At 44.7% G+C, this 25,673-nt stretch overlaps 1 protein-coding gene across 14 annotated transcripts in view; it reads left to right on the plus strand.

Annotated features, from left to right (window-relative positions):
• The window catches only part of LOC139578811 (C-Jun-amino-terminal kinase-interacting protein 3-like), a 78,746-nt gene that overhangs the window by 26,405 nt on the left and 26,668 nt on the right, over nt 1-25,673 (plus strand). For 5 of the 14 annotated variants that reach the window (XM_071406848.1, XM_071406855.1, XM_071406857.1 and 2 more), the window contains 13 exons: nt 1,586-1,646; nt 2,564-2,798; nt 3,057-3,159; nt 3,274-3,392; nt 4,079-4,090; nt 4,531-4,548; nt 8,617-8,674; nt 9,200-9,352; nt 9,438-9,501; nt 16,475-16,626; nt 17,075-17,131; nt 17,576-17,746; nt 18,433-18,592. In XM_071406848.1, coding sequence (XP_071262949.1) covers nt 1,586-1,646; nt 2,564-2,798; nt 3,057-3,159; nt 3,274-3,392; nt 4,079-4,090; nt 4,531-4,548; nt 8,617-8,674; nt 9,200-9,352; nt 9,438-9,501; nt 16,475-16,626; nt 17,075-17,131; nt 17,576-17,746; nt 18,433-18,592 — 1,363 coding nt within the window. The remainder of the gene's footprint in view (nt 1-1,585; nt 1,647-2,563; nt 2,799-3,056; nt 3,160-3,273; nt 3,393-4,078; nt 4,091-4,530; nt 4,549-8,616; nt 8,675-9,199; nt 9,353-9,437; nt 9,502-16,474; nt 16,627-17,074; nt 17,132-17,575; nt 17,747-18,432; nt 18,593-25,673) is intronic. The other 9 variants (XM_071406849.1, XM_071406851.1, XM_071406853.1 and 6 more) reach the window with 6 other exon arrangements.

Raw genomic sequence — 25,673 nt, forward strand, 5'->3', positions numbered from 1 at the left:
TTGGCAGCAGAGAACTGGAAGGAAAGGCGTCCAAAGGAGGAATTGGCTTTGGGGGTGACCAGTGAAATATACCTGCTGGAGCGGGTGGGTGCTGCTATGGTGACCAGTAAACTGAGATAAGGCGGGGCTTTACCTAGCAAAGACTTGTAGATGACCTGAAACCAGTGGGTTTGGCGACGAGTACGAAGCAAGGGCCAGCCAACGAGAGCGTACAGGTCGGAGTGGTGGGTAGTATATGGGGCATTGGTGACAAAACGGATGGCACTGTGATAGACTGCATCCAATTTATTGAGTAGAGTGTTGGAGGCTATTTTGTAAATGACATCGCAGAAGTCGAGGATCGGTAGGATAGTCAGTTTTACGAGGGTATGTTTGGCAGCATGAGTGAAGGATGCTTTTTTTGCCAAATAGGAAGCCAATTCTAGATTTAATTTTGGATTGGAGATGCTTAATGTGGGTCTGGAAGGAGAGTTTACAGTCTAACCAGACACCTAGGTATTTGTAGTTGTCCACATATTCTAGGGATGCTGGACGGGAGGGCAGGTGCGGGCAGCGATCGGTTGAAGAGCATGCATTTAGTTTTACTTGCATTTAAGAGCAGTTGGAGGAGACGGAAGGAGAGTTGTATGGCCATGAAGCTCGTCTGGAGGTTAGTTAGCACAGTGTCCAAAGAAGGTCCAGAAGTATACAGAATGGTGTCGTCTGCGTAGAGGTGGATCAGAGAATCACCAGCAGCAAGAGCGACATCATTGATGTATACACAGTTTTCTTTGGTGCAATTAAAAAAAAAATGTTTTTTAATGAACGTTGTTGCTGGCTAACTCTACCCATTGAGCAGTAGACTGTATCATGGTGACATCCATATGGTTAGTACCAATTTTACACATTCTTTTTCGTGTAGGCTGTTATCCTACTCAAAATAAAATAAATTGGGATGGAAGAAATTGACCATGTAATACAGCTGCGCAGTGGGAAGCAGCTCCAGTCGGCAAGCCTCGATTACAACACAGTTGCACTGGTCATTTGCACCAGCTTGACTGAACCCAACCAATCCGTTCGTCTCCACTTTACTCTCAGCTGCGCGACATACAGTACGTCATCAATTTGGGCAACAGGGGTGTCCTTATAGCCTCTCCCGTTTCTCCATAATATGGATATATCGTGCCATATTATGTCGGTCTGGTTTAGTGTCAGTCTGTCCAGTAGCTGGCTTTGTGTGTTGTACTTAAATCAGCGGATTTTCAGTTTTATGTTATGCAACCCCAAAGTTAGCTTTCACCTCTCTCCAGATACCTAATGTACAGTACATTATCTCCTGCTCTCCCCCTCTCTCTGCCCCTCCCTCTCTCTATCTCCCCTCTCTCCCCCCTCTCTGCCCCTCCCCTCTCTTTTCCCCCTCACCTCTCTCTCTGCCCCTCCCTCTATCTCCCCGTCTCTCTGGCCTATTCTCTTCCCCCTCACCTATCTCGCTCTCTTTCATTCTCATTTCCTTTTTCTTCTCTCAAACCTTTACTCTTCCCCCCTTTGTTTTGTGCTCCCCCCTCCTGTCCTCCTCTCTCCTCCCGCCCCCTCTCTTTTCCCCCAGCAGCAAAGTGGAGCGTCCCCCGTCGTTGAGCCTGTACCCCAGTGGAGAGGGCATGGGGATGGTACGTGGGGGTCTTGGGGGGGGGGGGGGGGCTAGGATGATAATGCCTGGGTCTGGGACCGGCTTCTGGCAGGTCAACGAGCTCAGCCAATCCCGCTACACCTCTGGCTACCAGGTGTGATAGCGGCTCCATCCAAAATGGCACCCTATTCTTTTTATAGTGCACTACTTTTGACCAGAGCACTATGGGCACCGGTTAAAAGTAGTGCACTATAAAGGGGAATAGGATGTCATTTGGGACGCAGCCAGACACTCCCCCTGGACCTCACGTCTGCAGAACACGTCATGCCACACCCACCACTACCACCGTCATTCAGAATCATCCAGACACATTCCTCACGCCTGCTTGTGTCCCTTATCTTCCAAGGGCTTTTCTTTGTGGTGTTTGTCGATAGTTTTTTATGGCGGTGAGTGTAATGAAGACATGACAGTGTATGAACAGATATGATGAATACATTAATATTAGGATAAAAAGATTACATTAAATTGGTGTAATTTCTTTTCACTTAAGTACTTTTTTCTACAATAATAGAACATAACTTAGATTCTATCGTCTCGTTTGCACCTGTCTTTACATCCCGTTTCACATGTAAGTGTGATGCTTTGTTACTATGTGTGCGTGCAAGATTGTAAGTATAAGCAAGCTTGTGAAGATTCCAACGAGCCTTGCAAGAGAAGAACCCTGGCTTCCCTATTCGCCACCCTTCAGCCTAAATGTGCATTGCACACTCTCCGTCATTAATTTAAAAGCATTGGCTTGGTGCAAACATTGTCTGGAGAGAGTTTCCACCATTGTTAAATCCATGAAGGGAAGTGTACACGTGTACACTTTGGGAGAAGGATGGAGAATCGGGATGCAGCCCCTCTTTAACAATGCAGCCACTTAACCTCTTTAACCACTGACCTCTGATGCTCCAGGAGGATGGTTCCGAGTCGGACTCAGTGGCGGCCACGCCCAGTAGCACAGGAAGTAAGTCCAACACGCCCACTTCCTCCGTCCCTTCCGCCACCGTCACGCCCCTCAACGAGGGCTTCCTCCCACCCGGCGAGTTCGACCCAATGCATGCTGTAAACCGCGGCATGAAGAGTGCTAAACACCTCAGCAAAAACATGGAGGTGCAGGTCTCCCAGAAAACCAGGAATGTCAGCATCGGTGAGTGTAACGTGCTGTTACACACACACCCATGCACACACACACACGTTAACATGAGTCGATCATTGTGTGATCAGGGCATGTATTCATAAAGTCCCTCAGAGAAGGAGTACTGATCTAGGATCAGGTCCCCCCCCTGTCCATGTAATCTTATTCATTATGATCTAAAAGGCTAAACTGATCCTAGATCATCACTCCTATTCTGAGATGCTTTGTGAATACGGTATTGAGTGTGTATGATATTCTATCTGTACTCAGGTATGGGTAGCAGTGACGAGTGGTCAGAATTCCAAGAGATCATCGATTCCACACCAGAGCTGGATATGTGTGTGGACCCCCGTCTCTATGGTGGAGGAAACAGGTAACATACGCACACACACACACACACACACACACACACACACACACACACACACACACACACACACACACACACACACACACAGCGATGATTAAATATCAGTGTGTGTGTCAGTCCTTCCCAGGGCATCGTGAACGAGGCATTCGGTATCAACACAGACTCTCTCTACCATGAGATCAAGGATGCCAAGTCTGACATCATCGGGGATGTTGACGCCGGGGCTGAGCTTTTAGGTAAGCCAATCAGAGGGGCATTGGGTGGGGTATATGCAAATTCGCTATTGGAAGGCAGCCTAGGCCAGTCTCTGGTCGTGTTCCAGCCTGTCTACATTGCAAATGTTGCATTGCATTAACCAATGGTTGTGTGTCATGTCATCGACTGCACAGTCGGGTGTCAGATTGCTATTTCAAATAATGTGTTTAGCTGATATGTTAAACACCTATCGAGCATTGTGAGGTCTGGCATGCGTCTGAAATGTAGTCACCCTGGAACCTGACCTCTGTCTGCACTAAGCAAAGAGTCATTGGGAATGTAAGCTGCGGTGCTTAGTGCACCAGCTGTGTCACCATTGCCATAGCACTGGCTAGCTCTGAACTTTGACCCTGCACACAGCGGAATGTTCATCACCACCACCTCACATTCCCGGCATCTCCCCCATCCTCCACCGCACCGCAAAGCACCCTAGGATATCACTTGCGCCATGGCTGCAGTTCCCATTTATTTGATATATTTGAGTGGTTGATTTTACAGGGCAAGCTAAATTATTCTTGATTTAGTCTTGGTTTACTTTCTTTTACCAGGTTTAGTTGACAGAGCTTAATGAGTGGTTTATTTAATTGCAATCATATTAGTTTATTGACCCATGACCCTTCTCTGTGCTTCCTCTCTCCCTTCCTGTGTATGCTGGATACACCTCTAGGGGAGTTCTCAGGTGTGTATCTGAACCCTCTCTTTCTCACACACACACACGCATGCACGCACACACACACACACCTTCCAAGACACAAATTACCACTGTGTGCCTGTAGGCTTTACCCAATGGCATGATGCTGGCATTACATGCTACAACAGTTGTTTTAAATGTTGATATTGTCCAGATAATGCTCTCTTTGATTGGTTGGTCATAACGTTACAAAGCTCAACTGAACCCTGTGGTCAATGAAGGTGAATCTCTGAGTCTAAACTGACAGTGTTCTCTGGTCTTGGACAGATCCAAGCTCTCTTTTTACTCTCTCAAGCTTTTGTATATAACAAGTGTTTATCAGCATTCTCTCTCTTTTTTGTCTCACCCCATCCCTCTTTCTCTCTTTCTCTGGTCTGTGCCCCCCTCCCTCTTCCTTCTCTCTCCCCGTTTCTCTTCCTCTCTCCCAGTCCGTGATGATTTTTTCGGTAAGGCTTCCTCTAGCCTTATTCAGCATCTCTGGCTGTTGTTCATCCTCCCATGTTGTTGTGTCTGTCTGTGATGTCTTTTCTGCGTTCCATGTTGTGATGCCATTTCCTACCTGTTCCTCTGCTGTGATGTCACTTCCACCCGTTTCCTGTTGGCTGTTATTTGAGTCTGGCAATCCTTTTCTTTTTGTATTTGTTTTTCACCTTTTATTTTGATTTTTAATCCATTGCTTCATCCTCATATTTGACACTGCGAAAGCTCTAACGGTTTTGACATGAGGTTATTGTTTGTAGGGTTGCCAGGTAGGTTGTGCCTACCGGAGAAAATATTGATTTCTCCTTTTTGGTTGAGAGGGAATGAGTCCCGTCCTGTCCGTCAAGTCTACAAAGGACTCATGTAAAAGTCAGTGTGGACATACACTTTTCATAAACCCTTAAAACTTTGGAAATAACTTCAAAACAATGGTGTTCTTTTGTGTTGGTTGTATTACCAAAATAAATGATTACACACATAATAAATATAACAAACAATGAGCTCTGGTACCTCAAGAAAAGTCCTGTACTTCGGGCCTAAAGGAGTCCAGCCCGGTAAAGGAGTTCAGTGAACCCATGTGACCTCCCTCAGTCACGCAATTTTCCTTTCATAAAGTGATGCTAAACCCTGTCTCATTAATACAATCAGATTGCAAGAAACAGTTTTACCACACAACTATAAAGTGTCACATCTCTGTAGTCTTCACTACAACTGAATCAGGGCCGGTCCTGGACGTTCTGTTGCCCTAGGCAAGACAAAAATCAGAGGAACAGAACATGATAGCAGCCCAATTAATAGGCCTATGCTGCAAATTAAACACAATTTTTAACACATCTGGTAAGTAGGCTATATAATCAGTTCAATGTCAATTGCATAGCCTAATATTTTCAATCTGATTACATTGATAAAATCACCAATGCCCTGGACATTCTGCTGCCCTAGGTGAGACAAAAATAATTACATCTTAGTCATGAATCTAAGCATGGCACTTTCAAAAGTTACCTTTCCACCCAGACAGAGGCTCTACTGACACAGAAAACTGTAAGCTTCAACTGCTGGCTAATAGTCCGTTGTATAACCCAACAACAGAAGTGCTTCCCTAAAAGCTGCCTGGGTTTAAACAAACATCTTCTCTTTTCAGAAAGAGAAAAGCTCAATTAATAGGGACAGAATAGCAAAGTCATTTTTTCATCTCCTCGAATATTATAGGCTGCAGTTTAGCTTCAGATTGTCATAGACAGGAATTAATATATCCCCATATGCATCGGAGTCACGTCTTTCGCGGGCATTTTAGAGCTTGTTTCTACCATAAGGCGTCACGGCGGAGTTAAGCATTGTTATAGAACTCTTGATATAATCTGGATACGTTTTATGTATTTATTTCAAAATATAAAGCAAACAATAGATATAATTTTTTCCCTTTTCTTTAACAAATGGTATGTGATACCATCACTCAATTCGAGCACTTGTTTTAGTCAAACACACCAAGCCCTTCTCAGACATGGAGGTATTTAATCAGTGCATGCGACAGTGTTGGAGTATTTGGCTATACCGTCATCAATGGATAGGATAATTGTGTCTGTCAAACAGGTAGGCTCACCACTTATTTTTTGGAAGATGAAGAAATAAGCTCCAATTATATTTAACCCCTGCATTGGAGAGTTACAATGTTGCTATCACTATGCAACCTACTACCTATAGTAGGAAAACAAGTTACTTATTAATAATATAATATCCCACCTGTTATCACACATGGCACGGACCCCATAATTGTTACAATTACAAAAAAAAGAACACTAACATATTTAACATATATTTTAATATTTATGTCGAACTGTAAAACAGAGTAAGATCATTTGAGCTTTGGAAACAACTGCTGTCATAAATGCATGGTGGGCCTCGTTTCGCTGGCGCAGTGTAAAATAAGCTTTATGTCAATGACCCAGCCTAAACGAATTTCGTTTATTTACATACCGAATTTGATTGTCTAACATCAGTTTAAACAATTTATTGATTTTGTCTCCACCTAGAGTGGCCTCTTTCCTCTGCTGTGGTGCTGCATTGCAGTCAGCGATGTCTTCTCTCGAAGCTGTCCATGGTCCTGAAATCAAATCATCTTGAGTTTGCTTGGACACCAGTCTGATCTCCAGCTCCTTCCACCTTTGGGAACTATCTAGGTGGTCATGTGACTTCTTATGCGAGCTAAGGAGGTGGCACAGATTCTTCCAGTCCCTGGTTCCATCCCTGACCAGCGCAGATTTGCACTCGTGTGAAAAAAGTTTGCAGCAAAAACCTTGGTCTCTTCACTCTCTCCCCGTGGGCCACCGAAATGTTTCGTTGCCCCTCATCTCTTGGGAAATTCCCCTCCTTATCATGATGTGGCCCAGGCTGCACTAACATATCTCGTAAAGATCCATTCCTATATTTTGGCCACTCACCGGGATATTTTATGTTTTTTTTGTGGGAGTCGGATTTATCAGCAGCACCACTGTCATCCGGGACGGGGAGCGACGAATCTGAGTCTGGGTCCAAGATAGTATGGGTCTTCACTGGCATTGTATGGAGGTGTGGCTAGGCCTGGTGCGACCACCTGTTCGTGTCCAGCCAGAGAGCTTTCATCTTCGGTGGAATTGCATGGCTCGGACTCCTCCGGTTTGCTCTCTAAGCTCAGCGAACGGGGGCTCGTCGTTGTCGGCGAATGAGTGACCTGTCCAAGTAGGCTTGTCATTCTCCACACCAGCTGATGGACAGTGCTGCACGCTGATACATTTCACAAGATAATTACTTTGGTTTAAAGATTGTGCCTCTTTTCTCATTGTTTAAAAAATATTCGCTTCCTGATAGTTGTTCACTAATCACTTTAATCACTAATCGTCTTCGTCACACACAAACATATACAAAAAAAATATACAATCATTTAATTGGCAGATACATTTTTATTAATGTTTCACAATTGGAAAATCGCATATAAACACACACATCACCATAGCTACCAATGATAGTTTTAGTGTACTTCGGGAGAAGCGGGAATGGATTGCAGCAACGCTATGAGCTGGTGGCTGGGGTGCAGAAGCCGATCAGGGGTGCTGGAGGGCGGCAGCCAATTGTCAAAATGCTGCCATAGGCGGTGGCCTAATCTTGCCTAATGGGAGGGCCGACCCTGAACTGAACACATAAATCATCACCTTATACATCACACCAATACAAATGAAATACCGTATGCAAAAAGTTGTAGTCAATCGGTCAGTCAGACAATCCAATCCGCCAACAGATCTCCGGCGGGGAAAGGCCACGAAGAAACAGCGGAGACCAACGTAGATCGGTAGTCGAACAATAGACCTTAATAGAGCCAATACTGATTGATCCTGCCACACGGTTACAGTACACACTTTTTACTACAAACAAAACAAACTGGGTCTCAACGAGCTTCCAAGCTGAGGGTAGAACACTTCGTCTCTCGCGCCACTGTCACAGCCTACTTTTGCGCAGCTAATCCTGGCTATTTAATAGGGAATTAAAGGGGAATCGCCCTATTGGCAGGAGAATCACGGATACGGTTCAGACAAATTCAGGGCCGTCACAAAGCGGATGAAAAAACCTTCAGTTGAATGACTTAATTTCAGAGATCCATTCCCCTTTTATTTGAGCATGTCACAGCAAACACATCATTAGTGTATCTGTTTTTATTTTGGGAAATCTTTTGGTCTTTTCTTGGTTTCATTTCAGCTTGCGGGAGTTGGTTTAAACACCATGATGCTCCCCAAAACCTCCAAACGTTCATGCATTACTGAAGTAGAATTAACCCATGAATAGCCCCAGATTGACATTCAAAGACGATTAATCTGTTCATGAAAAAAAGTCAACTAAATGTATAGTTAATGAACAGTTGGAGAGTTCATGAAGTGTTTATAGAGCTATAGAATGAGTGTAGCCTGGTCCCAGGTCTGTTTGTGCTCTCAGACAGATCTGGGACCAGGCTAGAAAGAGTGTTGTTAGTGCTAATCAATGCTAACACTAATGTTAATATGTCACAGGGATGGGCAAGGAGGTGGAGAATCTGCTGACAGAGAACAAACATCTTCTGGAGACCAAGTAAGTAAGTGTGTGTGTGTGTGTGTTGTAAACTTACACTTGTTTGTTGTGCTGCTCCACATTAAAGATGGTTTGGTGCAAGATAGATTTACTAGCGGGGCTGTTCTTTTGTAAGGGTTGAGTAAAAAAAATTTTTTTTTTAATGAATAGAGAGAGCACGCAAACGTGTGTGTGTGTGCGTGCGTGCGTGCGTGTTGAGAGTGATAGTAAGACACGGAGAGAAAGTGTTTTTTTTATTGTGTTTTTATTTAGTTTTGTCAGTTTTCTTTTGAGGCCAGGTAACAGGTACAAAAAAACAATCAAAGAAATGAATCCAAGATAACCCCAACCCATTACCCCCATCAGTCCCCATCCACCTGCCCGTGTCCTCCCTCCTCACCCGGAAACCATGCCCCCCCCCACCCTCCCCCACAACAGGTTTTCCTTTTCCAGTTGAAATGCCTTTCGGTTGGCACCCGAAGACTTTTGTTGAAGGATTATTGAGTAAAGCAGTACAATTATTGATTCCCATTTCTCCCCATGCAGAAATGCTCTGAACATTGTGAAGAATGACCTGATAGCCAAAGTGGACGAGCTCTCAGGGGACCATGAGGTGCTGAGAGAGGAACTGGAGGCCCTTAGGACCGCCAAGAACAAAGTAGACACAAAGGTTAAAGAACTGGAAGAAGAGCTGAAGAGGTGAGGGGTTGTGGGAGGGTGTACGTGCGTGCGTGCGGACATAGTGTGTGTGACTTGTGACTCTTATGACTCTTTGCCTCCTCAGGTTGAGAGCAGAGGCTCTGACTCTGGGAGCATCTCAGGACTCCAAGGATGAAGGAGGAGAAGATGTGAGTCAAACAACCAAAATAATAAACATTTTACATTTACATTTAATCATGTAGCAGACACGCTTATCCAGAGTGACTTACAGTCAGTGCATTAGTAACTAGATACAACAACCACATATCACAGTCATAGAGTCATAAACTAGGTTTCCATCCAATTGACAACAGATTTTCATGAAAATATTCTAAAATGTATTTCCATCAGAGATTTGTTTCCATCAAATTGACTTGTTGCTGATAAAAGGCTGTGCTTGGTGACTTAGTGCACATAAAAAAAAAAAAAATGCGGTTCAATTTCTATGTACCAAATAAAAATACAATATAAATGGGTTTCCATTGCATTTTCAACTCTACTGATGGTTTTGTCACAATTTTCTTTTTGTTATATAGCGAATGTGCCCACTCTGGTCTTGGCATATGCGCTCAAGCCAATACCTCACAGATACAGTTCGGGAATAGCCTACTATACTACATGATGAGATTATTATGGACAAAAGAGTGAGATTATTTTTACTTGTCAAACAGCAGCCAAGCATCGATCATCATGTCACCAGAATAAACTCTAGATATTTATTGGAAAGGAGCATTAAGCTCATCACTGTGGACTTTCACCACTCTGAAGTTTATAACTTATTTCATTTGTATCCTAATAAACTGCATGCTTTCCCGAGTCGTGGTGGGAGGACCACACAACACATCACCGCTTGACTCCAAGTTTACTTTGATATGATGGTTAATATAATGAACAAATATAAACGCAACATGCAACAATTTCAAAGATTTTACTGAGGTACAGTTCATATAAGGAAATCAGTCAATTGAAATAAATTAATTAGGCCCTAATCTATGGATTTCACATGACTGGGAATACAGATATGCATATGTTGGTCACAGATACCTTTAAAAAAAAGTTGGGGTGTGGATCAGAAAACCAGTCAGAGTCTGGTGTGACCATCATTTGTCTCATGCAGCGTGACACATCTTCTTCGCATAGAGTTGATCAGGCTGCTTGTGGAATGTTCTTCCACTCCTCTTCAATGGCTGTGCGAAGTGGCTGGATATTGACGGGAATTGGAACACGCTCAAACATGCTAAATGAGTGACACATCTGGTGAGTATGCAGGCCATGGAAGAACTGGGACATTTTCAACTTCCAGAAATTGTGTACAGATCCTTGCGACATGCATTGTCATGCTGAAACATGAGGTGATGTCGGCGGATGAATGGCATGACAATGGGACTCAGGATCTCGGAACGGTATCTGCATTCAAACTGCCATCGATAAAATGCAATTGTGTTCATTGTCCATAGCTTATGCCTGCCCATACCATAACCCCACCGCCACCATGGGGCACTCTGTTCACAACATTGACATCAGCAAACAACTTTGGAGGCAGTTTATGATAGAGAAATGAACATTCAATCCTCTGGCAACAGCTCTAGTGGACATTCCTGCAGTCAGCATGCCAATTGCACGCTCCCTTAAAAATCTTGAGACATCTGTGGCATTGTGTTGTGTGACAAAACTGCACATTTTAGATTGGCCTTTTATTGTCCCCAGTCCTCAGTACAAGGTGCCCCTCTAATGATCATGCTGTTTAATCAGCTTCTTGATATGCCACACCTGTCAGTTGGATGGATTCTTTTGGCAAAGGAGAAATGCTCACTAACAGGGATATAACCACATCTTTGAATAGAACTTGAGAAAAAAAAGCTTTACATGTTGCGTTTATATTTTTGTTCCCTATATATCAATATTTTTGTTCTTAAAGGCACCTTTTATTGCATAATTAATTTTACAGACAGAAAAAGTGCAACTGGTAGTGCAAGAAAGGCAAGTACAAAAGTGTTTTTTAGTTTTTTTCAAATGTCGAATCACTGTAGTTGGTAGATTTGTTGTATATGGGTTAATCCTGGGAGAATGCCACCTGCCAAATTACTATTGAGATTCTTGTGCCAGCTTTCTCCGTAGAGCTGAACTTGTTAGTTTGACAGAAATGCCTTTGCAGGAGCCCTCAATCCTAATTGAGCTCATATGCAATTCACAACCGCATTTCACATACCTACTCAACTAAAATTGGCTAGGGCATGGGTTCCCAAACTTTTTTGGCCCACGACCTCATTTTGATATAAAAAATGTTTTGCAACCCCACCATGTAAACAAAGTGATGTAATTAACAGTCAGTTTACTTTTTTAATTGGGGTTATGACAGTCTATTACAAATCAGTCTGATTATACATTTGACAGTATTTCAATCTGAAGGAAGTATGGTTAGAAGTGACTGAAATGCATCAGAAAGGTATTGGGAAGTTCAGAAGATCATCAGGCTATAATTTTGTATGATCTTAATTGTTCTTTTTCCCCCAGTCTGATTTAGTGCCTGGTCTTATCCACTCTGTTCTGATGGGTCCTATGTGGCTTCTGAGCATTGTAGAGGGAAACAGAAGACACATACAGTGCATTCGGAAAGTATTCAGACCCCTTCACTTTTTCCACGTTTTGTTACGTTTAGGGGTGTGGCGGTCATGACATTTTGTCAGCCAGTGATTGTCAGGCAAATAACTGCCGGTTTCACGTTAATTGATTGTTAATTAACATAAACACATTTAGCATCTCATTTTTCCACGCATAGCCTACAAGTCACTGATGCAGACCTTTGGAACATGTAATATACACCATCACAATAAATCCATTATTTATTTTAGATGGGTCTAAGGAAACATGATATTAAGAAAATGTAGTCTGTTTCAGAAGAACAGAGTAGCATACTCTGCATTTTCCTTATGTTAGGCCCTGATCTGGCTATGCCGTATGGCTGTGGGCTACACTAGTTCATTTTTAACAGACAAGATTTGCATAGAATTCCATAGCATTATTTATATTATTTTATAGTATGAAGAATACAATTGAACATAGCTGAATAAAATAGACAGAATATTTTCTCCAAGCGATTTGAGGGAGTGCGCACATGCTGCTATTATGTGTTGAGCGGTTAACAAAGAAAAAGGTACTCCTATATGCTTAATTTAGAGTTATTTATGTAACTTTAGTTGTGATAGAAATGTTGGGCTATAGGTTTTGATTTTTAATACATCCTAAGGCTGCATGATGCAACTCTGATGATGATTTGAAAAAAGTCGCAGGAAAGGTCTGAGCTCTGCTTAGTTTTTTGCGCAGGCTGTACACACTTCATCAGTCTCTCATTCACAATTTCACAAACACTTGATAATGCCTCGAACTACCCGGCTGCATCCCCTTTGTCTGGCCATAATCCCCTTTAAAGAATCCATGCCTTTTGTGGCTGTTATGCCCTTGGGCTGAAAATTATAACTCCCTTCTCCACCCTGCATGCCGAAGCACCTCTCACTCACATGGCTCTCAGTCACGTGATTGGGTCTTTCTCACAGGCTACAAGTGAGAACAGACACATCAGGGACGCAACTGCGCGCGTCCTTATCCAATTCCGAGACGCATATTGAAGATATTGGAAGAACTGTCCACATTTACTTTTCGTCAGCCAACATTATGAGTAGGCATAATGAACAGCAAAAGCACTAGCCTATGTCAATTGACCTATTCCGTGTGAGAAATAAATATTCCAAACGTAGTCCGGGACAGTTGTGGGATGCAATAGATCCCAAATGAATACAACCACAGATGAGAACATTTAGCTTAAAATGTTGATAAACTATAAGGCTATTTCTTCACATTATAAGCGCAGCAATGTGCACACGGCAGTAGGCTATAAGCGCGAATGTTCCATTTGCAGGAAAACACCATTCTCAAACGTGACCACAAATGCGATTATGCATGTAATGCTTTTATTATAAATGTGCATTTTTATGGTGAAAATTATCCTTCGCAAACTTGAAACTCACGTGCTGCGTATGTATGCCAGTTAGGCTCCATTGTAAAGCAGATTAATCTGCTTCATTTTAAGAAGTTATTTGGCCACTTTAGTTGTGATACAAACCTTATCAAAACAGATAGGCCTATGGGCTAGGCTACATGAGGTGTGCGAAAATGATTTGAAGAAGTCGCAAAAAAGCATGCGCTGTTTGCCTTCAGCTGGGCATCATTCAAAAGTGATAATATATCATTCTCAAATGATAGGGTAATATTGTCACCCATCACACTATTCTTGATTTAATCTTGTCTTTATATATACTAAATAATATATGTGTGAAATTTGTTTTGATTTAGAATGAACCATTATCATGCACCTGTCTCGAAACGGGCAGCGGGGAAAAAAATACATGTCATCTATGCACTTAAATAGAGAAGGGAGAACACTTTCTGTGGTTCATTTTCATGCCAGCCAGGTAGACTATATTCCTGTTTTAAAGTGAAGCAATGTGCGTAATATTAGGAAGGTTGAGAAATAAATATAGTAGGCCTAGCCTATAGAAAGCTGTTAGGATCCTCCTCTTTTTAATAGAAGCCATCACTCTGTTTTCTCACGCAATTGCATAGCCTATAGAAATGTTGTGAGCTCATGGGCTCTCATGGAGTGTTTTGATTAGATTTTCGAACACATTTGCATTGATGTCAGCGTAATTAGAAAGACAATGAAGTGCAGAGTACCAGGCAGTTAGCAAGTTTGGTAGTGTACCAATGACCATCAGCAGCATTAGAGCTTGGAGAAGCCTAATTACCATGACTAAACTGTCACATGGAATTTGACTGCCATCATAACTCGTGACCGCCAGTGTGGCGGTAATACGGTCACCGTAACAGCCCTACTTATGTTACAGCCTTATTCTAAAACGGATTCAACAGTTTTTTCCCCTCATCAATCTACACACAATACCCCATAATGACAAAGTAAAAACAGGTTTTTAGAATATTTTGCAAATACATAAAAAAATATAAATAATTATATCACATTTACATAAGTATTCAGATCCTTTACTTAGTACTTTGTTGATGCATCTTTGGCAGCGATTAAAGCCTTCTTGGATATGATGCTATAAGCTTAGCAGACCTGTATTTGGGGAGTTTCTCCCATTCTTTTCTGCAGAACTTCTCAAGCTCTGTCATGTTGGATGGGGAGCGTCACTGCACAGCTATTTTTAGGTCTCTCCAGAAATGTTCAATCGAGTTCAAGTCCGGGCTCTGGCTGGGCCACTCAAGGACATTGAGACTTGTCCCGAAGCCACTCCTGCGTTGTCTTGGCTGTGTGTTTAGGGTCGTTGTCCTGTTGGAAAGTGAACCTTCGCCCCATTCTGAGGTCCTTTTTATATATATTTTTTTTATTAGTCAGTTAAGAACAAATTCTTATTTACAAGAGGGCCTAGGAACGGTGGGTTAACTGCCTTGTTCAGGGGCAAAATTACAGATTTTTACCTTGTCAGCTCGGGGATTCAATTTAGCAACCTTTCGGTTACTGGCCCAACGCTCTAACCACTAGGCTACCTGCCTGAGCGCTCTGGAGCAGGTTTTCATCAAGGATCTCTCTGTACTTTTCTCTCCCAGTCCCTGCCGTTGAAAAATATCCCCACAGCATGATGCTGCCACCACCATGCTTCACCGTAGGGAGGGTATTGGCCAGGTGATGAGCGGTGCACGGTTTCCTCCAGGCGTGACTCTTGGCATTCAGGACAAAGAGTTCAATCTTGGTTTCATCAGACCAGAGAATCTTGTTTGTCATGATCTGAGAGTCCTTTAGGTACATTTTGGCAAACTCCAAGCTGGTTGTCATGTGCCTTTTACTGAGGATTGGCTTCCGTCTGGCCACAATACCATAAAGGCCTGATTGGCGGAGTGCTGCAGAGATAGTTGTCCTTCTGGAAGGTTCTCTCATCACCACAGAGGAACTCTGGAGCTCTGTCAGAGTGACCTCCGGGTTCTTGGTCATCCTTCCTGACCAAGGCCTTTCTCCTGCGATTGCTCAGTTTGGCCGGGCGGCGAGCTCTAGGTAGAGTCTTGGTGGTTACAAACTGCTTCCATTTAAGAATGATGTAGGCCACTGTTTTCTTGGGGACCTTCAATACTGCAGAAATGTTTTGGTACCCTTCCCCAGATCTGTGCCTCAACACAATCCTGTCTTGGAGCTCTATGGATATTTTCTTCAACCTCATGGCTTAGTTTTTGCTCTGACATGCACTGTCAACTTTGGGACCTTATATAGACAGGTGTGTGCCTTTCCAAATCATGTCCAATCAATTGAATGTACCACAGGTGGACTCCAATCGAGTTGAAGAAACATGTCAAGGATTATCAATGGAAATAGGATGCACCTAAGCTCAATTTCGAGTTTCATAGCAAAGGGTCTGAATACTTATGTGAATAGTTATTTCTGTTTTTTATTTGTAATAAATTTGCAAAGAAATTTAAAATCCTGTTTTCACTTTGTCATTATGGGGTATTGTGTGTTGGTTGATAAGGGGAAAAAATAACTTCATCAAATTTAGAATAAGGCTATAACATAACAGCATTTGGAGAAAGGGAAGAGGTCTGAATACTTTCCGAATGCACTGTATGTGTTCCTTAGAGTCTTATCTTTAAGTGATGGGGTCAAAATATTTTGTAGTTTAAATCGTTCAAAAGACATTTGTAGGAAGAAAACAGAAACCGCTCTGTTTATTACAACCACATCTAGCGGCTACCGGAAATTCTCTCGTTACCCCATTTTCAAATCAGGTGACCCCTATTTTGGGAAACGCTGATCTAGGGGCATGTTGAGCTAACTATGCCTCTCGTTTTGGCAGTGAATAGTTTGCTTTTAGCCTTCTGAAAATGTTGTGAAAAATAAAATATCTGATAGCCAGCAAAGAACAGTTTGGGGTCGGCAGGCACGACAGTGTAAAAGGGTATGAATGCAACTTGTGCCCTCTCTCTTCCCCCCCTTCTCTCTTCTTCCCTTATCATCCTTCCCTTTCTCTTCCTCTCTTCTCTCCTCCTCCCCTCTCTCCTCCCTTCTCGCCTCCTCCCTTCTCACCTCCTCCCTTCTCGCCTCCTCCTTTTCTTTCTCAGTACTCGTCTCCGATGGTGGATGGGGATGTGACCATGACGCAGCGTCGGCGTTTCACACGGGTGGAGATGGCCAGGGTCCTGATGGAGAGGAACCAGTACAAGGAGAGACTAATGGAACTACAGGAGGCCGTCCGGTGGACAGAGATGATCAGGTGAGGTGGGGAAGAGGGGGGAGGAGTGAGGGGGGAAGGTGTGAGGGGTGAGGAGAGAGAAACCAGTACAAGGAGAGACTGATGGAATGCAGGAGCCGTTCGGTGGACAGAGATGATCAGGTGACGAGAGGAGTGGGGGGAGGGAGGGGTGAAGGGGAGAGGAACCAGTACAAGGAGAGGCTGATGGAGATGCTGTAGGCCGTCTGGTGGACAGAGATGATCAGGAGAGGCAGGCCTTATCTCCTATGTTTAGCATGACAATGACCATAGAAGTTGGCAAGACAAACAGATCTGCGACCAGGCTAGGTATATGCTGCTCCCATGCTTTATTCCTGCACAAACATGCCTCTCTCTATTTAAGGACTTTTGGAAGATTAGTCCAAATGAGGACTAAAAGAGATCCAAATCAATTGAAATCAAATTCAAATCAAAATCTCTGTCTCCTCAGGGCATCCAGGGAGAGTCCTCAGATGCAGGAGAAGAAGAAATCCACCATCTGGCAGTTGTGAGTTGTTATCAGTGCCATGTAGCATAACGGCGTCATCATGCTTCTGCTAGCACCTAGTTCAGCTGGAACCGAATGAATGTGCTCGCTTACTCCCTTAAAAGATGTTCGCTTGAAAAATGAGAAACAAGCGGCAATAGTACTGTTTGTCAATTTTGAGATGACTCAAAATAGTCCGAATTAATCTAAGATAACTCAAGAAATCTGTCATTTATTTTGACGTTTTTGCAGAGGAGATCTTTGAAAAACCCTTACCCGAAGTCCAAAACAAACAAAAACGTCACAAAATGTTGTCAAAATATATGCGCAAACTCTTCCGAACTGTTTCGGCTGGGAAGCATGCGGACACCTTAAGGCTGTGTACTGTATGCTTTGTAATGTACAGTTAATGAAATTGTTACTAAACTTTCTGACTGTTCATCCCTCTCTCTTCTCTCCTTCCAGTTTCGCCCGTCTGTTCAGTTCCTCGGCCAGTCCTCCGCCAGTCAAGCGTCCGTACTACAGCGTCAACATCCACTACAAGTCCCCGTCCCCTGCAGGCTTCCCCCAGAGACGCAGCCACACCATGTGTCAGATCTCCACCTCAAACCGAACCCTGGAGTTTTTCCCAGAAGAGTGAGAGAAAAACACACACCAACCTTTTAATTTACATTCTTCCCTCACTCTGTCTCCGTCCAAACCTTCATCCCTCTATCTCTCTGGTCGTCCTCCATCTCTGTCCCTCCCCCCTTCCCATCCCTCTCCCTCGTCCATCCCTCTTATCTCTCCGTCCCTCTATCCCTTCCTCCCTCCATCCCTCCCTTGTCCACCCTCTAACATTGTAGTTAGTTCGTTGTTCATGCATGTGTAGGGGAGAGGTTATGGTTGCACTGTCGTAAGTGTAATCCTACAGTATGTGTATGTGTGATGTCATGTTTTCCCTCATATTTTTGAGTGAAATGATAATAAGCAGAAAAACGAGTATTCTTGCACGTGCCTTCATGTTAAAGTGCAAAAGGATGTAAGTATGGTTGCTAGTTAATATCACTGCTTTGTGCATTGTTCGTAATGATTAGTGTTAAGTGCAGATCACATATTGTGATTGCTTCTTATTTTGCGCTCTACTCCTGTTCTTCTGTTTTCCATTCATTTTCTCATGGCTTTTGAGCTGGCTGTAGCTTAACTGCTTAAAAACACACAATGCTGCTGTAGCTTCTGTCTTTGCAGCAGCCTGGCTGCGCTTGCTAACGCTTCGCTTCTCTCTCTCTGCCTCTCTCTCTCTCTCTGCGCATTTCTTTCTTTCTCTCCACCCTCTGTTCTAGACTGGCCAGTAATGGTGTTGCGTCTCTCCTTAGCGACTCTGCGCTGTCGGCTCGTCGTGAGCAGCGCCGGGAACAGTACCGGCAGGTCCGAGAGCACATGCGCCGCGATGACGGCATCATGCAGGCCTGCGGCTGGAGCGTACCGCCACGCTTCAAACAGGTACCGTCTCTCATCCACCTGTCCGTCTGTCCGGCCGCTTGCCCACCAATCTGAGTGTTTAGCAACCATTCAGCGTCCATAATGCCATCCTAGCTCTGCAGATCTGTAGAAACTATGAGAATAGAAAGGGTCAGAATTTTTGTGAAACATCACAGCACAGTTGAAAAATATATGGAAAATAGAAATAAAAAAATGGATGGTGTTAAGAGATAGATGGGAGGGGTTGAGTGGAGCTGAATGGTGGGACTAAAACAACAAGATAACTAATGTAAAATATATTGTGTTCCTAAAATGTATAATACTGTAGGTTCAGAACTTTTGTGAAACAGCACAGTTAAAAATATATGGTGAATAGAAATCAAACTGGATGGTCTTCAGAGATAGATGGGAGGGGTTGAGAGTAGCTGAAGGATGGGATTGAAAACAAATAAATAACTATTGGTAAAATACATTTTGTCCGTAAAATGTATATAGTATGTATACAGTGCATTCAGAAAGTATTCAGACCCCTTCACATTTTATGTTACAGCCTTGTTCTAAAATGGATAAAATAATTTTTCCCCCTCAATCTACAGTTGAAGACGAAAGTTTACATACACCTTAGCTGTAACGGCAGCCTTCCTCCTCTTCACGAGAAGAGAGGGTGTAACAGGGATCGGACCAACAGGCAGCGTAGCCAGTGCTCAACATGTTTAATAAAACGATAAACAGTGAACACTTACAACGAATACAAAATAACAAATGTGGCAAACCGATATAGCCCTATCTGGTGCAGAGAAAACACAAAGACAGGAAACATCCACCCACAAACCCCAACACAAAACAAGCCACCTAAATATGATTCCCAATCAGAGACAACACAAAACACCTGCCTCTGATTGAGAACCATATTAGGCCAAACATAGAAACAGACAAACTAGACACACAACATAGAATGCCCACCCAGCTCACGTCCTGACCAACACTAAAACAAGCAAAAGACACAAGAGCTATGGTCAGAACGTGACAGTACCCCCCTCCTGAGGTACGGACTCCGAATGCACCCCCTAAAACTCTAGGGGAGGGTCTGGGTGGGCATCTGTCCGCAGTGGCGGCTCCGGCGCTGGACGAGGACACCACTCCACCATTGTCTTTGTCCCCCTCCTTAGCGTCCTTTGAGTGGCGACCCTCGCCGCCGACCTTGGCCTAGGAACCCTCACAAAGGGCCCCATCAGACAGCTCCGAACCGAGAGGTAGCTCAGGACAGAGAGGTAGCTCAGGACAGAGAGGTAGCTCAGGACTGAATGGCAGCTCCGGACTGAATGGCAGCTCCGGACTGAATGGCAGCTCCGGACTGAATGGCAGCTCCGGACTGGAGGGCAGCTCATGACTGGAGGGCAGCTCATGACTGGAGGGCAGCTCATGACTGGAGGGCAGCTCATGACTGGAGGGCAGCTCATGACTGGAGGGCAGCTCATGACTGGAGGGCAGCTCATGACTGGAGGGCAGCTCATGACGTGAGGGCAGCTCATGACTGGAGGGCAGCTCATGACTGGAGGGCAGCTCATGACTGGAGGGCAGCTCATGACTGGAAGGCGGCTCTGGCAGCTCCTGACTGGCTGGCGGCTCTGGCAGCTCCTGACTGGCTAGCGGCTCTGGCAGCTCCTGACTGGCTGGCGGCTCTGGCAGCTCCTGACTGACTGACGGCTCTAACGGCTCCTGACTGACGGACGGCTCTAATGGCTCGGGACAGACGGGCGGCTCTGACGGCTCGGGACAGACGAGCGGCTCTGACGGCTCGGGACAGACGAGCGGCTCAGATGGCGCTGGGCAGACGGATGGCTCAGATGGCGCTGGGCAGACGGATGGCTCAGATGGCGCTGGGCAGACGGATGGCTCAGATGGCGCTGGGCAGGCAGGCAGCTCAGATGGCGCTGGGCAGGCGGGCAGCTCAGACGGTGCTGGGCAGACGGGCGACTCTGACCTGCTGAGGCGCACAGTAGGCCTGGTGCGTGGTGCCGGAACTGGTGGTACCGGTTTGTAGACACGCACCTCAAGGCTAGTGCGGGGAGCAGGAACAGGGCACACTGGACTCTCGAGGCGCACTATACACCTGGTGCGTGGTACCGGCACTGGTGGTACCGGGCTGAGGGCACGCACCTCAGGGCGAGTGCGGGGAGAAGGAACAGTGCGTACAGTGCTCTGGAGACGCACAGGAAGCCTGGTGCGTGGTGTAGGCACTGGTGTTACTGGGCTGGGGCGAGGAGGTGGCGCCGGATATACCGGACCGTGAAGGCGTACAGGAGCTCTTAAGCACCGAGCCTGCCCAACCTTACCTGGTTTAATGCTCCCCGTAGCCAGGCCAGTGCGGCGAGGTGGAATAGCCCGCACTGGGCTGTGCTGACGAACCGGGGACAACATGCGTAAGGCTGGTGCCATGTACACCGGCCCGAGGAGACGTACTGGAGACCAGATATGTTGAGCCGGCTTCATGGCACCTGGCTCGATGCCCACTCTAGCCCGGCCGATACGTGGAGCTGGGATGTACCGCACCGGGCTATACACACGTACAGGAGACACCATGCGCCTTTCCGCACAACACGGTGTCTGCCCGTACTCTCGCTCTCCACGGCAAGCCCGGGAAGTTGGCGCAGGTCTCCTACTTGACTTCGCCACACTCCCCTTTAGCCCCCCCCCCCCCAAGACATTTTTGGGGTTTCTTCTCGGGCTTCCTGGCCAGCCTTGTTCCCTCATAACACCGGTTCCCCTTCGCGACTGCTTCCGCTCTCCTAGCTGCCTCCACCTGTTCCCATGGAAGGCGATCCTTACCAGTCAGGATCTCCTCCCATGTGTAATAACCCTTTCCGTCCACACCTCTTCCCAAGTCCATTCCTCCGGGTACCGCTGCTGCTGCTGCTGCCGCTGCTGCCCGTTGCTACGCTGCTTGGTCCGAGATTGGTGGGTGGTTCTGTAACGGCAGCCTTCCTCCTCTTCACGAGAAGAGAGGGTGTAACAGGGATCGGACCAACACACAGCGTAGCCAGTGCTCAACATGTTTAATAAAACGATAAGCTGAACACTTACAACGAATACAAAATAACAAATGTGGCAAACCGATACAGCCCTATCTGGTGCAGAGAAAACACAAAGACAGGAAACATCCACCCACAAACCCCAACACAAAACAAGCCACCTATATATGATTCCCAATCAGAGACAACACAAAACACCTGCCTCTGATTGAGAACCATATTAGGCCAAACATAGAAACAGACAAACTTGACACACAACATAGAATGCCCACCCAGCTCACGTCCTGACCAACACTAAAACAAGCAAAACACACAAGAGCTATGGTCAGAACGTGACATTAGCCAAATACATTTAAACACAGTTTTTCACAATTCCTGACATTTAATCCTAGTAAACAAAATCCCTGTCTTAGGTCAGTTAGGATCACCACTTTATTTTAAGAATGTGAAATGTCAGAATAATAGTAGAGAGAATGATTTATTTCAGCTTTTATTTCTTTCATCACATTCCAAGTGGGTCAGAAGTTTACATACATTCAATTAGTATTTGGTAGCATTGCCTTTAAATTGTTTAATTTGGGTCAAACATTTTGGGTAGCCTTCCACAAGCTTCCCACAATAAGTTGGGTGAATTGTGGCCCATTCCCACTGACAGAGCTGGTGTAACTGAGTCAGGTTTGTAGGCCTCCTTGCTCGCACACACTTCTTCAGTTCTGCCCACATATTTTCTATAGGATTGAGGTCAGGGCTTTGTGACGGCCACTCCAATACCTTGACTTTGTTGTCCTTAAGCCATTTTGCCACAACTTTGGAAATATGCTTGAGGTCATTCTCCATTTGGAAGACCCATTTGCGACCAAGCTTTAACTTCCTGACTGATGTCTTGAGATGTTACTTCAATATATCCACATCATTTTCCTTCCTCAGGTAGCCATCTATTTTGTGAATGCACCAGTCCCTCCTGCTGCACAGCATCCCCACAACATGATGCTGCCACCCCCGTGCTTCACGGTTGGGATGGTGTTCTTTGGCTTGCAAGCCTCTCCCTTTTTCCTCCAAACATAACGATGGTCATTATGGCCAAACAGTTCTATTTTTGTTTCATCAGACCAGAGGACATTTCTCCAAAAAGTACGATCTTTGTCCCCATGTGCAGTTGCAAACCATAGTCTGGCTTTTTTATGGCGGTTTTGGAGCAGTGGCTTCTTCCTTGCTGAGCGGCCTTTCAGTTTATGTCAATATAGGACTCGTTTTTCTATGGATATAGATACCTTTGTACCTGTTTCCTCCAGCATCTTCACAAGGTCCTTTGCTGTTGTTCTGGGATTGATTTGCACTTTTTGCTCCAAAGTACATTAATCTCTAGGAGACAGAACGTGTCTCCTTCCTGAGCGGTATGACGGCTGCGTGGTCTCATGGTGGTTATACTTGCGTACTATTGTTTGTACAGATAAACATGGTACCTTCAGGCATTTGGAAATGCTATCAAGGATGAACCAGACTTGTGGAGGTCTACAATTCTTTTTCCAAGGTCTTGGCTGATTTCTTTTGGTTTTCCCATGATGTCAAACAAAGATGCACTGAGTTTGTCACGCCCTGGCCGTAGAAATCCTTTTATTCTCTATGTTTGTTTGGTCAGGGTGTGACTCAGGTGGGAAAGTCTATGCTTTCTGGTTCTTTGTTTTTGGAGGGTATGATTCTCAATCAGGGACAGCTGTCTATCGTTGTCTCTGATTGGGAATCAGGCTTAGGCAGCCTTTTTTCCTTTTCTCATTTGAGGGTTGTTGTCTTTGTTAGTGGCATGTATAGCCTTACAGAGCTTCATGTTCGTTTTGTTGTTTATTGTTTTTGTTGGCGACATTTAAAATAAAAGAATGTACGCTTACCACGCTGCACCTTGGTCCGGTCATTTCCTTGACGACGATCGTGACAGAGTTTGAAGGTAGGTCTTGAAATCAGAAGCTTAGCCTATCAGAAGCTTCTAAAGCCATGGCATAATTTTCTGGAATTTTCCAAGCTGGTTAAAAGCACAGTCAACTTAGTGTGTGTAAACTTCTGACCCACTGGAATTGTGATACAGTGAAGTAAGTGAAATAATCTGTCTGTAAACAATTGTTGGAAAAATTACTTTTGTCATGCACAAAGTAGATGTCCTAAACGACTTGCCAAAACTATAGTCTGTTAAGAAGAAATTTGTGGAGTGGTTGAAAAACGAGTTTTAATAACTCCAACCTAAGTGTATGTAAACTTCTGACTTCAACTGTACATAAGTATGCAGGCCCTTTGCTATGATACTCTAAATTGAGCTCAGATGCATCCTGTTTCCATTGATCAGGATTGTGTTGAGGCACAGATCTGTGGAAGGGTGCCAAAACGTTTCTGTAGCATTGAAGGTCCCCAAGAACACAGTGGCCTCCATCATTCATAAATGGAAGATGTTTGGAACCACCAAGACTCTTCCTAGAGCTGGCCGCCCGGCCAAACTGAGCAATCGGGGAAGGAAGGGTCTTGGTCAGGGAGGTGACCAAGAACCCGATAGGCACTCTGACAGAGCTCCAGAGTTCCTCTGTGGAGATGGGAGAACCTTTCAGAAGGACAACCATCTCTGCAGCACTCCACCAATCAGGCCTTAATGGTAAAATGGCCAGACGGAAGCCACTCCTCAGTAAAAGGCACATGACAGCCAGCTTGCAGTTTTCCAAAAGGCACCTAAAGGACTCTCAGAATATGAGAAACAAGATTCTCTGGTCTGATGAACTGATTGAACTGGAGGAAACCATGCACCGCTCATCACCTGGCCAATACCATCCCTACGGTGATGCATGGTGGTGGCAGCATCATGCTGTGGGGATGTTTTTCAGCAGCAGGGACTGAGAGATTAGTCAGGATCGAGGCAAAGATGAACGGAGCAAAGTACAGAGAGATCCTTGATGAGAACCTGTTCCAGAGCGCTCAGGACCTCAGACTGGGGTGAAGGTTCACCTTCCTAAAGGACAACAACTCTAAGCATACAGCCAAGAGAAGCAGGAGTGGCTTAAGAACAAGTCTCTGAATTTCCTTGAGTGGCCCAGCCACAGCTTGGACTTGAACCCAATAAAACATCTCTGGAGAAACCTGAAAATAGCTGTGCATCCAACCTGATCCGCATAGAAGAATGGGAAAAACTCCCCAAATACAGGTGTGCCTATCTTGTTGCGTTATAACCAAGAAGACTCGAGGCTGTAATTGCTGCCAAAGGTGCTTCAGCAAAGTACTGAGTAAAGTGTCTGAATACTAAAAAATTATAAAAACGTGTTTTTGCTTTGTCATTATGGGGTATTGTGTGCAGATCAGTGGTTCTTAACCCTGTTGGAGGTACTGAACCCCACCAGTTTCATATGCGCATTCACCAAACCCTTCTTAATTGGAAAAATGAAATATGATTTTTTCAAATTCAAAACATAGGTATATATTTTACTGGTGCACAAAATGAACCGTGCATCAACATCAACACCGTGTGTTCAAAGAACAAAATCATCAAAACATGATTTTCACACAAAAACAAAAACATAATAATGAATATTTACTGCAAATCAGTGTGACTTCTGCTGTTGCCTTTCAGAGACCAGTTCAGAAATGCGCGGCTTCACCTTGGCAAGTGCCACTCTCATGTCATTTTCGCAACAAAGTCTGTTCCTTTTCTTCGTTTTTATGTCCAGCTTCCTCGAAAAGGATTGCTCGCAAAGATATGTTGTAACAAACGGTATGAAAATCTCCAGAGCTTTCTTAGCAATAACAGGGTACGTTACCATTTGTTGACACCAAAACGTTGAAAGCGTTGTTGTTCTGAAGAGTTGCTGTTGAACCTGGCTCTGCTGAATTTCAATGATTTCATCGAGGTATTCAACATTGACATCTGTTGTCTCAACACTAAACGTGAACGGCTGTCTCACCCATGCTGGATATGACTCTCTTGTAGGGAAGTATCCGTCGAGAGACTTTGCAAGCTCATCTAAGTGCGTGGCAATTGCTTGCTTCAGTTCCGCGGGTACAGAAATGTCTCCGATTCCAGATACATCTTCGATCTTACT

Source organism: Salvelinus alpinus, chromosome 6, assembly GCF_045679555.1.
Source record: "Salvelinus alpinus chromosome 6, SLU_Salpinus.1, whole genome shotgun sequence".
NCBI classification, from domain to species: Eukaryota; Metazoa; Chordata; class Actinopteri; order Salmoniformes; family Salmonidae; genus Salvelinus; species Salvelinus alpinus.